This window comes from Hypanus sabinus, chromosome 9 (genome assembly GCF_030144855.1).
Source record: "Hypanus sabinus isolate sHypSab1 chromosome 9, sHypSab1.hap1, whole genome shotgun sequence".
NCBI lineage: Eukaryota > Metazoa > Chordata > Chondrichthyes > Myliobatiformes > Dasyatidae > Hypanus > Hypanus sabinus.
In genome coordinates, this window is record NC_082714.1 from 18,074,544 (window position 1) to 18,088,892 (window position 14,349).

The window sequence follows — 14,349 nt, forward strand, 5'->3', positions numbered from 1 at the left end:
AAATTTTATCCTGCAGTTGTAAGACCATTGAATGAGTCCCCCTGTATGATAAAATGGATTCATGAACTCATAATTTACCTCATCATGGCCTTGCATATTATTGTCTGCCTGTGCGGCATGTTCACCATAAATATACTATTTGATGGCTCATACCACCTCAAAACATTGTTGTACGGATGGCATGTAAAATAGATTTTCATTGTTCTCAGCCCTTAACAATAATAAGCCAGTTTTCCCAATTTTATCATTCAAGGGACACAAAATTGAAAGGTTGCATGATTAATTATTGAGAGCTGGCCAGACAGAGGTCTTATCAGATTTTTATTAACTGAACGTATCTGGCCTCAAGAAGAACATTGCATTGGCAGCAGCATGTTTTATGGCAGCAAAGTAGCTAAATATTGCTACATGTGGATGCTTTAAGTAAATACTATTGATTCTTTCTTTACTGTGAACCAGATGTTTATTTTCTGCTGACCTTATTTTGGCTCATTGCCATTCGGTCACTAACACAGTCCACTGATCAGTGACGGAGTTAAAATAATTATGTATTAAGAAAAGAATGAGACACGTGGAATGTCATGCTGAATCAGCCTGTGGTCTGAAGTTATCTCATGAAAACTGAAGTTGTGCAGAGTAATCCTATTTTCCACCTACGTTATCCAGTCTGGACACAAGACGATTCAGAAAACATACAGTAGGAACAAAATGAGCAAATCTGTGGGTAAGATGCTTATTGTGGTTTTGGGGAACTGGTGGGGAAGGTGGCTGGAGTTGAAAGTAGGGAGGGGTTTAGTCAATAGCAAGCACAAAAGATTTCGGCATTGTGCACAAATTTTTCGGGACTATTTCTTTCCTGCTATGCACTATTTCACAGTATTTGTGAAAGATAAAAATCCCACAGTTAGCAAGGCCTTGTGAACTATTGAAATAGTGAAGGAACAGTTAGAAAAATACTGTACTGGTCACGGCTAAGAGAGACATTTCAGAGGTATTTAGATTTTAGAAACTAGAAATCAACTTGAGTAAATGCAACATTTCTTTTCAAGGTGATGCCTTGGCATTTATCTGACACAAGTCCACCTCCATAGTAAGTGCAATTAGATTAAAATTTAGAGACCACAGAGCAATGTTTTTGAAGTATTTTGGAGTATTTCATGCACGTTTGCTTCTGTGGGGATTCTGCCAAGGTGTAATTAGAGACACTGCATCCCGACATTTGAAATCATTAAACACATCACTGGTGTGTTTAAGGCTACCAGTTGGCTCCAAACACATAAAATGGCACATGTTGCACTCACTGCTTCACTAACACGCAAATGCATTGACCATTCTACACCATCACCATTGCACAAGACAGCAATAAGATGAATGGCCTGTTAATATTTTTCCACTTCTAATAACTGTGTTTAATGCTGATGCCCAACACCCTGACTATAGAACAAAATCTTTAATAAGACCATAAGGCATAAGAGAGAATTAGATCATTTGGCCCATCGAGTCAACGCTGGCATTCCATCTTGACTATTTTATTATCCCTCTCAAGCCCATTCTCCTGTCTTTTCCCTATAACCTTTGATGCCCTAATTACCTATCAATCACCTTAAATATATCCCATGACTTCCTCTCCCCAAACATCTGACAATGAATTCTATGAATTCACCACCCTTTGACTGAAAAAAATTCCTCATTTTTGTTCTAGAGGTGTCCTTCTATTCTGAGGCTGTCCCTCTAGTCCTAGAATCTCCTAAAAACGTCCTCCGCACATCCACTGCATCTATGCCTTTCATTATTCGGTAGGTTTCAATGTAATACTCCTTCATTCTTCTAAATTGTAGCAAGTACAGGCCCAGAGCCATTAAATGCTCCTCTTACATTAACCCTTTCATTCCTGCAATCATTCCTGCAAATTTCCTGTAGACCCTCTCCAATGCCAGCAGATCCTTTCTTAGATATGGGGCACAAAACTGATCATAATACTCTAAAGTGGTCTGACCACTGGCTTTAAAAGTCTCAGCATTACATCCTTGCTTTTATATTGTAATCCCATGAAATGAATGCTATTATTGCATTTGCTTTTATTACCACTGACTCAACCTGCAAGTTAATTTTCAGGGAATTCTGCACTGGTACTCTCTAGTTCCTCTGCCCTTCTGATTACTAAGAGGTCCACGTTTAGAAAACATTCTATTCCTTTATTCCTCTGCCAATGTGCATAACCGTTCACTTTCCTACACTGTATTCCATCAGCCACTTTTTGCCCAGTCTCGTAAACTGACTAGGTCCTTCCGCAGATTCCCAGCTTAGTGTTCACCTAAACTGTTGTAGAAGGACCTCAGAGATTAAATTGGTATGTGTGGTGTGCCATTTATTTTTATTCCAATTGTTAAGGATGATCAAAACTGGCAAAGTTGATCACAATGACTCTGATAGGATAATTTCAGATTATTAATCTTAAATTAAGTTTGATTTTTTTCATATCAAAAGAATTATTCAGGATCTTTTAATAGGAAATGAACAAAACCAATGTGGCCTGAAATAAAAGTACCGTGATTTGCAACAGTGGAATAGAATCCACTCAAATCTTCCACTACTTCCACAAAAAAAAACAGAACTGCTACTACAATCGCATAATAAAAGTTCATAGATTTTCATTTACACTGGGTGACCACTGTATTAAGTATAGAAGTAGAAACCTGGTGTGGTCTTCTGCTGCTGTACCCCATCCACTTTGACAAGGTTTGACATGATGTGCCCTTCTGCACACCAGTGTTGTATTGCATAGTCACTTGGAACATATTTCTTCCCCATTCTGCTGTTTGGTTTGAACCTCTTGACCATGTCTGCATGTTTTTATGCAATGAGTTGCTGCCACACGATTGGCTGATTTTATCCTTGCATTGATAAGCAGGTGTACAGGTATACCTAATAAAGTGGCCACTGAGCGTACTGCACAGTATTCATGCATAAAAGACACATTTTTTAAGGAATAAGCATCTTCAGTAGGAGAATCATCGCTAACCTATGAATTCATTTTATTGCCCAAAGGATAGGTCCCCAGAACATGTTGTTAAAAGGACAGGGCAAGTTGCAATCTGTTGTACCTTAGCTATAGGATAATACACCGGCCTCCAGTAAATTTATTCTGCCCTGCTCCAAGCATTGTCATGATGATTATTATGTGTCTTATTTCAACCAAAGGAGCAGGAATATAGTATTACCCAAAATCAAATATTTCATGTTTTCTTACAGCATTTTGTGTTTTCTTTTAGAAACTTGCTTTGTTTTGCTTATTGTTTATCTGAGGTTCATTTCACTGATGGGAACAAGCTCACAGCTACGACCAGATGGACAGACAGATAACAAAAATTTCACGTGCCCTCACATGTGCACATGCATTTTCGATGACTACACTGAAGAACTGAATGTCTACTGCAGCTCTCACAATCTTACCAGCATTCCTAACGATGTACCAACGAATGCCAAAACAGTTTGGTTTGACAGTAACAACTTCACAGTTCTTCCATCCTATGCTTTCAGAAATCTGTCAAATCTGGACTTCCTGAACCTTGAGAAAGGACAGATAGTTAGCATAGATCAACATGCTTTCTATGGTTTGAAGCAACTGGTCCACCTCCACTTGGAAAGGAACAATCTGAAACACCTGACACCAAGTGTATTCCAACACACTCCAGTTCTTGGCTCACTTAGTCTAAACAACAACAACTTCGGCAAAATTGAGGGAACATTATTTTCCAGCCTTTCCCATCTTTGGTACCTGAATCTGGGTTGGAATAATCTTGCAGTTTTGCCTACAGCAAGTTTTCATAATTTGTCTAAGTTGAGGGAGCTTATTTTAGCGGGAAATAGACTTAATTACCTGCAGCCACAACTATTTACCAGCTTGACAGAGCTGAAGGAACTTGATCTGTCTAGAAACCTGTTGAGAATTATTAAGAGGAACATCTTTGTGAATTTGCAAAAACTTCAGAAGCTCTATTTGAGTCATAATCAAATCAGCACCATCATGCCTGGAGCTTTCATGGGAATGAAGTCTCTCAGATGGTTAGACTTGTCTCACAATCGTATTACCATATTACATGAGGAGACATTTGCTGGACTCCTAAACCTCCATGTACTTCGAGTGCTCAACAATTCCATCACAGGATTAAAGCACAAGACCTTCAGAGAACTTCAGTTTCTAGAAGAGCTCCAATTTGGGTACAACAAAATCAGAAGTCTTCCTGAGAACATTTTTGAGGGCTTAGTCCAACTAGAAGTCCTCACTCTGAATAATAATCAAATACAGGAGATCAGACCCGGGGCATTTGCTGGTCTTTGTGATGTCGCCGTCCTTAATCTATCTAGCAACTTTTTAAAGGACTTATCAGAATACACCTTTAAGGGTCTTCCTAACCTTCATAGCTTGCATTTAGAAAATAATGTAGTCACAAGAATTCCACCCAACACATTTTCTGGACTGATTGGCCTTCGACGACTTTTCTTGCAAAATAATCACATTTCAATCATCGAAAATCATAGCCTCAGTGACTTACGAGGGCTTTTGGAATTAGATTTCAGGTACAACAAACTCACAGAGCTATCTCCTCATGCCTTCACAGGAATATCAAATCTGGAATATCTTCTGTTAAAGTGCAATAAACTTGCAAAAATTCCTGACATCGCCTTTCAGCCTCTTCAGCAGCTCTCTTGGCTTGATTTATCAGAGAATTTTATTGAGTTTTTCTACAATCATACTTTTAAGCCACTGACCAGGTTAAAATATTTGAACCTCAAGAGCAATTCTTTACGGAATTTCCCAGATCAACTTTTGAAACAGTCATCAGAACTTGAACAATTATTGTTGGATGGTAATAGATGGCATTGCGACTGCTTGTTGAAGTCCCTCAGAGACTACTGTCTGGAGAACCCCCATGTTGTGCCACGTTACTTTGAATCAACAGTAGAAAGGGATGAAATTCATACAGTTGTGTATATATACAATAACATCACATGTGCAAGCCCACAAGCCATAGCTAGTACAGATCTGAGAGACATCAGCGAGGACTATTTTGTTAACTGCTAACATCAAGCGCAACATGAGATGTTACCTACAATTATCACAGTCAAATTATTCAAATGGCTATATTGTGATTACTTCATCTTTTACAAGCATATATTATCTGCATATGCACTTATAACAATACATTAATCAGTTAATGGGGGCCTGAAATTTCTGGATAGTATAATCTGTTATTGATACAATATTTCCTTCGGGCTCAGAAAACATATGACTAAGCTTATAAACACAAGAGATTATGCACATTCTGGAATCCAGAGCAACATTCCCAAAATGCTGAAGGAACTCAGCAGATCAAGCAGCATCTATGGAAAGGAATAAACAGTCGATGTTTCAGGCCGAGACCCTTCATCAGGATTTAAGCTTATTATAGTTATGCAAATAATGCCCAGATGATTGAGCAGAAATGACAGTAACTGCACTAACTTGAACATTAAGCAGCTTAAAAGGTAGTAAGATGTTTCAGTGTTCGGGGAAATTATTTTACTGGTTTGGTGAACCAGAAACAAATTGAAACTGATGGATGTCAGTAGGAATGCAATAAGAAAAATTAGCCACTTGGCAAATTATATATTTTAGGAACAAAATGTTCTACCAAACCAAAATACTGAAAAATGTTGTAAATCTGAAATAAAAAGAGAGAAATTTACAAGTGCTAAGTGGGTCAAAGAACATTTATGAAGATAAGGATGCAGTATTTCATGTTTGTGTCTTTCATCAGAATGAGTAAAGATTAAGAACTAGATTTGTTTTAAGATGTCAAGAAATGGGAAAAGAATAAAGTAGATCTGTGGTAGGGTGGGAAACTTAAACAAAAAAGCAATGATCAAAGAAACAAAAGATTGATCTAATGGAGACATAAATCTAAGTGTCAAAATTAGTGATATTTAAATATTATTCAAAATTAAGCACATCCCAGCAACACCCAGGACAAATTTTGGATTAGATTATTTCATAAAATTCAGAAGTTTTAAGTCTACTCTTTCATTCCGACTTAAAAGTAAATTTTGACCTCATTACAAATTTAGACAACCTGTATCTTCTAACCTATCTATCCATGTACATCCCTAAATGTCTTTTAAACATGGTAATTGTTCCTAACTCAAGTTTCCACTGGCAGCTCATTCCAGATAACCATCATACTTCGAGTGTAAAACTTTCCCTTTGATCATTTTTTAAATGGTACCCCCTCATCTTAAATCCATGTTCTTTTGTTTTGCACATTCCTACCCTACAAAAGACATAAACTTCATTGTAATGAATATATACCATTCTTAAACTCTCCCAGACTTTTTTTAAAGGCAAACCTTTACCTGCAATAGCCTATCCCAATCCACTGTTGTCTTACCTCAATTTGGGATTTTAATTTGTGGATTAGTCCCATCTTTTTCCATAACTATTTTCAAACTAGTAAAGAGTTATGGTCACTGCTCTTTAGTTCTGCTTCAATAAAAAAATTCTATTCTGCATATTCCTGACTTCCAACCCATCCCACTCCTCTTTTATTGCATCTTAAACAATTATTCAGCCTTTCTGATGAAAAGTCATTAACTTGACTCCCATTCTTAGCTGATCTGATAGATTCAGACCTACATTATCTACATATACTCCCTAATCTGCTAAGCATTTCTATCACTTCCTCTTTTTAAAAGTTGAGGTCTTAGAAATGTAGACATTTCAGTATATTTCTAAATATAGCAATTTCAAAATCGTTTGAATAGTTTTTCAATTTTCATCGTTTTTATTCAATGAAACATGAGGTTAGTGATTTTTAATGCTAAATTAATGTTCTCTTCAATCCCACCACAGGCCTTAAAGGTATCTTTATTTCCTTCACTTGCAAGTACAACAGAGCAGATGCAGAAAATATTCCTTCAGTTGAAACCTCAATTGTAGAAATCAAGCTTCACAATTCTAATCAGTTACTCAGGGAATACAATACCACAGTAATTACATCTTCAGTTCAAATCCACCACTGATGGAGGAATGAATGTAAAAGCTTGTATAACCACAAAATCACCGGATTATCATTGCAACCAATTTTGTTCATGAACAATCTTTAAGGAAAGTCGATTCCCATTCTTGGCCGATCTGACTGATTGTGGAGCCAGACTTGCACATCTGGAAGAACTGACATTATATACAATGTCAGTCCATATGTCTCAAATGAACAGCAGGCAAAATAATGTCTTTAATATCTTTATGTTACAGTACTGATGATACTGCATGCTTCAATAAATTTCAACAACTCATGATGCTGCTTCTTGTGAATTTAAAACACTTCAGAAACGATCAATGGTTTTTGTTTCCCCAATTATAGTACAGGTCGACCTTCACTAACCTGGCACCATTGGGACTGAGGAGTGCCCAATTAGTGAAAATGCCGAATTACATAAGGATCACATTAGGCAATAGTTAACCGCCTCATCATACCTTTAACATATGAGTACAAGTTAGATAATAATGAAACAGAAATATTAAAGGAGTAGCAAGCAAAATTTTAATAAAGTAATATACTGTACAGGCACAGATAAAATAAAGGGTACAGGTAAATGTACAGGAATTAACTTATACAGAAAAGTTGAGCACTTCTGCTTCTAAAGTGAGACGTTTAATATACCTTCAGGAAAAGTTACATGTCTGCAAGTGTGGGGTTGTCAGGATCATCAACATCTTCATCTTGAAAAATGAGTGAAGCATCAGGAACTGGTGCTGAAACTGGCACATTATACACCTGCTCGGGGTTTAATTTTTCCATCGGAGACTAACTTGGCGTCAACAAACTTTACTGCTGCTTCCTTGTCTGCTGAACGTTTTTCACCACATACTGCATGAAACTGTAAGCCATGATGCTGCTTGAAACGATGAAGCCAGCTTTCACTATAGTCACACTCATAATCTAGTCCTAGTTCTTCATTATACACTTTTGCTTGTTCCTTCACCCTATCTCCAGATAGTTCAACACCTTCACTTACACAAAGATTAAACCATGTGATCAGCACTTTATCTAGTTCCAAAATTCTTACGTCTTTCATTGTTTTCTTACTCACATCTGTTTCTTTGAGCCACTTTCAGCAAAAAAATGTAGCCGTTTTTCTTTCTGTTTCTTTATATCGTACACTGTGGAAGAGCATGTTGTGACACTCACACAAGCTTTTCACTGATACACCACTGTCCAGTTTTTTCAAGAGTTCAACCTTTAATGGACAGTGTGCGGTGTTTTCACTTCACAGCATGAGGTGCATTTCCTTTGCACACTGAGGCCATTATAAATGCAGGAAAACAAGCAGGAATCGCCTGTCTGTGCTTACAAGAGCACGCCAACACGTGAACAGATATAGCGCAACCAAAACAATGCACAGCAGATTGGTATGGTGGCCCAGGAAATTTGAAATTGCAATTGCACAGAAAATTTGAAATCAGTGCCAGATTATCGAAGGAACCGGATTACAGGTAGTTGGATTAGGGAAGGTCAACTGTATACAAATTAAATTTTATTTTCAAAACATGCCTTGTGAAAGTGAATTCCTCAGTCACATGTGGCATTCTTAATTGGATATATGCATATGGCAGTCTATAATATAACATACTACTTTTACATGCACTTCATTCAGCTACAGGTCTTGAGTATGGAAAATATTAATTGCAACATTAGATTTGAGTTGAAAACTTATTGATTAGGAATCAACTAGAATATGTCTTTAATTCCTAAAGTTTATACTTAAACTCACCATATTGAAATAACTCAAGTTGCTGTGTGAACTGATGTCCTACAGGGTAAATTGGCTGTTAAAAAAATATTAGGCTAGTTCTGTTCAAGCAGATAACCTCCTGAATCAAGCACTCTTTGGGCAACACAGCTATACATAGCTCCTTAAGATAGCACTCAGAGCACAATGTCCGCCATTGCAGACACTCTTTACTAAAGGGCATCAGGTTACAGATCTTCATGCACATTCACAAAATTAACAGGGTACAAAGAACTTATTTATTTATTTATTTATTTATTTACACATTTCAATAAGCACAAAGACAATACTGTTCCATATTTATAAAACATATTTCTGGAATAAATATTGACATCTTGTCACCATATCTCAGGAATGGGTATATTTAATGCTTCTGTTCCCCAATCTCCTATTTCTGCTGTCCAATATAAATATACAAAAAACAATCTTCTGCCCTTTTTTTATTTTAGCTATGATTATGTTCCCTGGAAGTTAAGGATCGTGAGAAAATTTGATTTGAACTTTTCAAGATATTAGAGGGCAACTGACGCTGCCTACAGGGAAAAACTATCTCGTCACTTAGGAGTTGAGACTGCATCTAAAAATTAGAGGCAGTTCTTGTAAATGTTAGTATACACTTTACTTGTTTGTTTGTTTGTTTATTTATTTATTGATTGAGATACAGCACAAATAAGCCCTTCCAGCTCTCCGAGCCACACCGCCCAGCAATCCCCCAATTTAATCCTGGCCTAATCATGAGACAATTTACAATGATCAATTAACCTACCACCTGGTACGTCTTGGACTACACGAGGAAACCAGAATACCCAAAGGAAACCCACATGGTCACAGGAAGAATGTACAAACTCCTTACAGGGAGCGGCAGGAATTGAACTCAGGTCACTGGTACTACATTGCATTGTGCTTACACTACTGTGCCATTCAAATGTTGTATAGTATAGAGGTATAAAACCCTCCTCCACAAATATTAGCTGCTTCTGGGTCAATCTGTAATTTTAAATGTAGTATTGATAGATTTTGGTGCATCTTTAATAATCAAGAGCTACTAAGTAAAGGAGTTAGCTCATGAGTCAGTGATAATTACACTTAATGGAGAAATAGGCTTGAGAACCTAAATAACCCATTCCTCTTTCTATGGTCATGTATCATGTCCAGAGAATTCATTATCATTGCTTAAAATCTTCTCCACTATTTTATTAATGGCATCGAAGGTTGCACTCTTTGGAAAGGCTTGGATGAAATCTCTACCTTCTTCCAGACTATGTGCCAGTTGAGGATCTAGAGGAACACATCCTGAGTAGAAGAAAATAAATACAATGATATTTCAAAATCGAAAATGTAAAACTTACATATCAATGAATTCTATCCCTCAACAGAGTTTTAACTAAAGCAATCTTAACAGATATTTATAGTGATCACAAACATTACTGCTGTAAGTAAGAGGAGACAAAATCCCTTTAGGTTCAAAATTAAACTGAAAAATAATCTGCTGGAGGAACTCAACAGATTGAGCAGAATTTGCTGGGGGAGGGGGATTATTTTCCTTGTTAATCCACTGAACTCCTTCAGCAAATTATTTGTGGCTCCAGATTCCAGCATCTGCAGTCTCGTGTCTCTTACAATTAGTGGATTTGAACTTGTGCTTGTCTGAATTTCTCCCTTTCCATACAAAATGCAGCCAGTCTTGGCACAAGTTGAAAGTAAATCTTTTATCAATGTACATACAAGTTATCATAAACTAATCTGAGATTCTTCTTCTTGCAGGGATTCACAGAAAAAAGAATTCAATAGAATCTTTCAAAAAAAAACTATGTATAAACATTCTGACAAACAACCAATGTGCAAAAGAAGACAAACTGCAAACTATAATAATATTGAGAACATGAGTTGTAAAGAGCTCTTGAAAGTGAGTCTATGGGTCACAGAATCAGTTCACATTAGTGTTGAATTAGTGGTGAAGTTATCCACACCAGTTCAGGAGCCTGATGGTTGTAGGGTAATAATTGTTACCAAATCCAGTGGTGTGGGACCTAAGGCATCTGTACCTCCTGCCTGATGGTAGTAATGAGAATAGGGCTGGATGGTGTTTCCTTGGGACAACATATCCAAATATTTTTATACAGAATATTGTAAGGATAATACAGTACATTAAAAAATATTAAAATGGGCATTACCCAGCTTTTCATTTCACTTCACTGGGCAGGAATGTTTCAGGTAGCTTTGTACCCTAACCTCCTACTCTTATGTTCTACGCCCTTAAAATTTTTTAAATCAATATTACAAAATTTGGCTCGTCAAAAGGCAATCAACAATCAGAATGCATATTAACAACGTACTGAAACTTCCCCAGGGCATTACATGTACCTTTAAAAATATGGAAAAATTTCTAGCCTTGATTTTACTTGGATCCACTGACATTCACTACAAAAGCAAGCTGTGAACGCAGAGACACACCTCGCATAAAAGTCTGGTTAAAAGTCCAGACTATTCAAAGGGTATGACATGCTCACAAGATGCAGAGCTCTTGCAACCCTGGTTAGATCCCGACCAGGGTTCTGACTGTGCAGCTTCAACACTCTCCCTGCCCCATGTTTGGGCAGCAGGGATTCAATTGCTGACCATATAGGAGAGAACAGGTTATAGGGGAATAAGCAGGTGAACTCAGACTGGCTGGTTTCCTTTGAGAGCCAACTAAGACTTAATCAGCCAAGAGGAAAAGTACTCAATTACAAAACTTACTCTCAAAGCCATGCCTTTAACCTCACTAAATCACAATCATACAGCACTACTGCACAGAAACAAGTCATTTGGCCCATCTAGTCCATGCCAAACTATTGATCCGCTCTGTCCCATTGATCTGCACCCAGACCAAAACCCTCCATATCCCTCCTATCCATGTACTATCCAAATTTCTCTTAAATATTGAAATCAAATCTGCATCCACCACTTTCGCTGGCACACTTTCACCATTCTGAGTGAAGACATTCACCATCATGTTCCCCTTAAACATTTCACTTTTCACCTTTAATCCATTATCTCTAGTTTTAGTTCTCACTCAACCACAGCGGAAAAAGCATGCTCATAGTCACCCTATCTATATCCCTCATATTTTTGTATACATCTATCAAACCTCCCCTTATTCGTTAGTGAATAAAGTCCTATCCCAGCCAGCCATTTTACAGTATGAGAGTCCCAGTCAATATGGGGAAAGGCAGTGACCTGCTAGCACAACCTTATGTTTCTTGAAACAGTCTGCAATCTCTCCACAAATTTGCTCCTCTAAGTCCTGTGGCTGTTAGAATCTGTATCGCAAGAGGTTCTGCAAACACTGGAAATCCAGTGTAACACACACAAAATGCTGGAGGAACTCAGTACGTCAGGCAGCATCTATGGAGAGGAATAAAGAGCTGACATTTCGGACCAAGAAATCTCTCCGTAGATGTTGTCTGACTTGCTGAGTTCCTTCAGCAGTTTCCCTGAATCTATCATTCATTAATTAATTGTAAAATTATTAAAAAGCTTATACTTGAACAATAATCAAGATAATTGGCTGATATTAATCAAATTCCAAAACTGACAGGTGATTTATGTCTCTAAAGTTCATTTCCAGATCTCACCTAGAAATGGAACTCCGGACTGCTCAGCAAGTGCTTCCCCACCTCCTCTGGAAAATACATTAGTGCATTCCTGAAAAATAATAATTTACCCAAGTCAAGAACCTGAACCAGATAAACAATGTACTTAACAAGCCGTTAAACATGAATGAAATTATCAGCATGAGCCACCCCTGCATTGTGAAGTAAACAAATAATTTTGGTGTTTTCATAACATGAAAATCGAGAGGGTGACTTTCCAGTTTTCCAAGAAATATACTGTTTTGCTTCCTTCCATAAAACAATAGGAAATCAACTGAATAGAGGAAATTTTCCACTTTTCTTGATGAAAGGTATCTTCAAACTATAATGGTTACATGAGCTTTAACTGAGCTTTTAAAACGTTGATCTTGGCCATAATTACCAAGCCGCAAACTCAGACCCTTAAAACAGACGATATATGTTAATTGCAATTCCTTCATGAATATATTAGAATGCAGTAATTTTAATTCCAAACATGAGCTTCCACTTTAACCTAATATTCCAAGGCTTTATTTTGCAATCTGTAAAATGCTTAAAATACTACAGCTGCGAAAAAAAAACTTTCTGTCTGGGAGAATTCTTACTGCACTATTATTGGTTCAACCAACTTAATGGAAGTTCTGCTGCGGAGTACCAAAGATCTCTCTAAAGCAATGTCTGGCAGTAACCAGCATCAGCAAAGAGAAGACCATGTGTGGCCATCTTGTTTGTACCTTGCTGCTGACTGCAAAGTCTAGGGCATCATTATTCAACAACGTAAGACACATCCACTGTAGCTTAATGAACCCACAGTTCAAAAAAAGTCATACTCACCGAACAATTTGGGCAGACAAAGCCACTCATGTTCTCAATTATTCCAATGACAGGTAATCCAGTTTTCTTACAGAACGTCAATTCCCTTCTTACATCTCCTATAGATACTGCCTATTAATTGAAAAGAAACACTTAGATGGTGCATCCCGCCCAGTATTTAGGTAATATATACTTGTTTTCAGATAAAATAAAACATCCCTTTTGATCATTATTTGTTATCAATGATCATAAATGAATGGACCACTTGCTAATATGGATTCGTCACTGTTCATTGAAAAAGGCTTTTTTCATCCAAATAAATGAGCTAGAAGTTAAAGAAAAGACAGGTTATGATTATTTGGCACCAATCTTTACATCTCCAAGTCTTCAACTTCCATGAGAGGGGACAAGGGTTTCACTGTTTTGAGATTCAGTCAAGACATGAGCTCTAGAATGAAACATGTTAAGAGGAGTCTAATAGTAAGAGTTAAGAGTAGGGCACAACGGTTGCATAGCAGTTAGCACAAGACTATTACAATTCAGGGAATCAAAGTTCAGTATTCAATTTCAATGCTGTCTGCAAGGAGTTTGTATGTCTTCCCTGTGGGTTTCTTCAGGGTATTCTGGTTTCCTCCCATATTCCAAAGACGTACTAGTTAGTAGGTTAATTGGTCATTGTAAATTGCCCTGTGATTAGGTAAATAGGTGAGTTGCTGGGTGGTGTGGCTTACTGGGCCGGAAGGGCCTGTTCCAAACTGTATCTCCAAATAAAATAAAATACGTCTTATTTAAAGCAGACAGGAAACTCCTGAGGAATACTAGTTAAATTGGAATTAGTGAAATATGGAAATAACTGGAAATACAGATAGGAAATAAAGAATCATCCAATCAATACCTTGTGCATTAGTTCTAAAGCAAATAAAAATATAAATTAACTTTTTAGAAGCATTTAGCAGTGTCAGTTCTGAATTCATTAAAATTAAGAATAGAAATAAATTTGAATTGGAAAGCTCAGCCTCAATGTCAAGTGTAACAACTTTTAATGAAGGAGATCAGTCATAACTGAATATGCTCCAGATCAGGTCTTAGGGAA

General features: G+C 37.2%; 2 protein-coding genes across 5 annotated transcripts in view; one reads left to right on the forward strand and one right to left on the reverse strand.

Annotated features, from left to right (window-relative positions):
- The first annotated feature begins 577 nt into the window (after nucleotides 1-577).
- Nucleotides 578-7,333, forward strand: igfals (insulin-like growth factor binding protein, acid labile subunit). 2 transcript variants are annotated; one of them, XM_059979150.1, is made up of 2 exons: nucleotides 578-724; nucleotides 3,273-7,333. In XM_059979150.1, the coding sequence occupies exons 1-2, from the start codon at nucleotides 709-711 to the stop codon at nucleotides 5,084-5,086; spliced, it is 1,830 nt and encodes a 609-aa protein (XP_059835133.1). In that variant the 5' UTR covers nucleotides 578-708; the 3' UTR covers nucleotides 5,087-7,333. The 2 variants fall into 2 exon arrangements, with proteins under 2 accessions (XP_059835133.1, XP_059835135.1); XM_059979152.1 differs by having other exon boundaries at nucleotides 604-724; nucleotides 3,307-7,333.
- A 226-nt stretch (nucleotides 7,334-7,559) lies between these two features.
- nubp2 (nucleotide binding protein 2 (MinD homolog, E. coli)) overlaps nucleotides 7,560-14,349 on the reverse strand; it is a 30,098-nt gene continuing 23,308 nt past the window's right edge. For all 3 annotated transcript variants that reach the window (XM_059979159.1, XM_059979158.1, XM_059979157.1), the window contains 3 exons: nucleotides 13,278-13,388; nucleotides 12,447-12,516; nucleotides 7,560-10,122 (listed from right to left, as the gene is read on the reverse strand). In XM_059979159.1, the coding sequence (XP_059835142.1) occupies nucleotides 9,968-10,122; nucleotides 12,447-12,516; nucleotides 13,278-13,388 (336 nt within the window). In that variant the 3' untranslated portion in view covers nucleotides 7,560-9,967. The remainder of the gene's footprint in view (nucleotides 10,123-12,446; nucleotides 12,517-13,277; nucleotides 13,389-14,349) is intronic.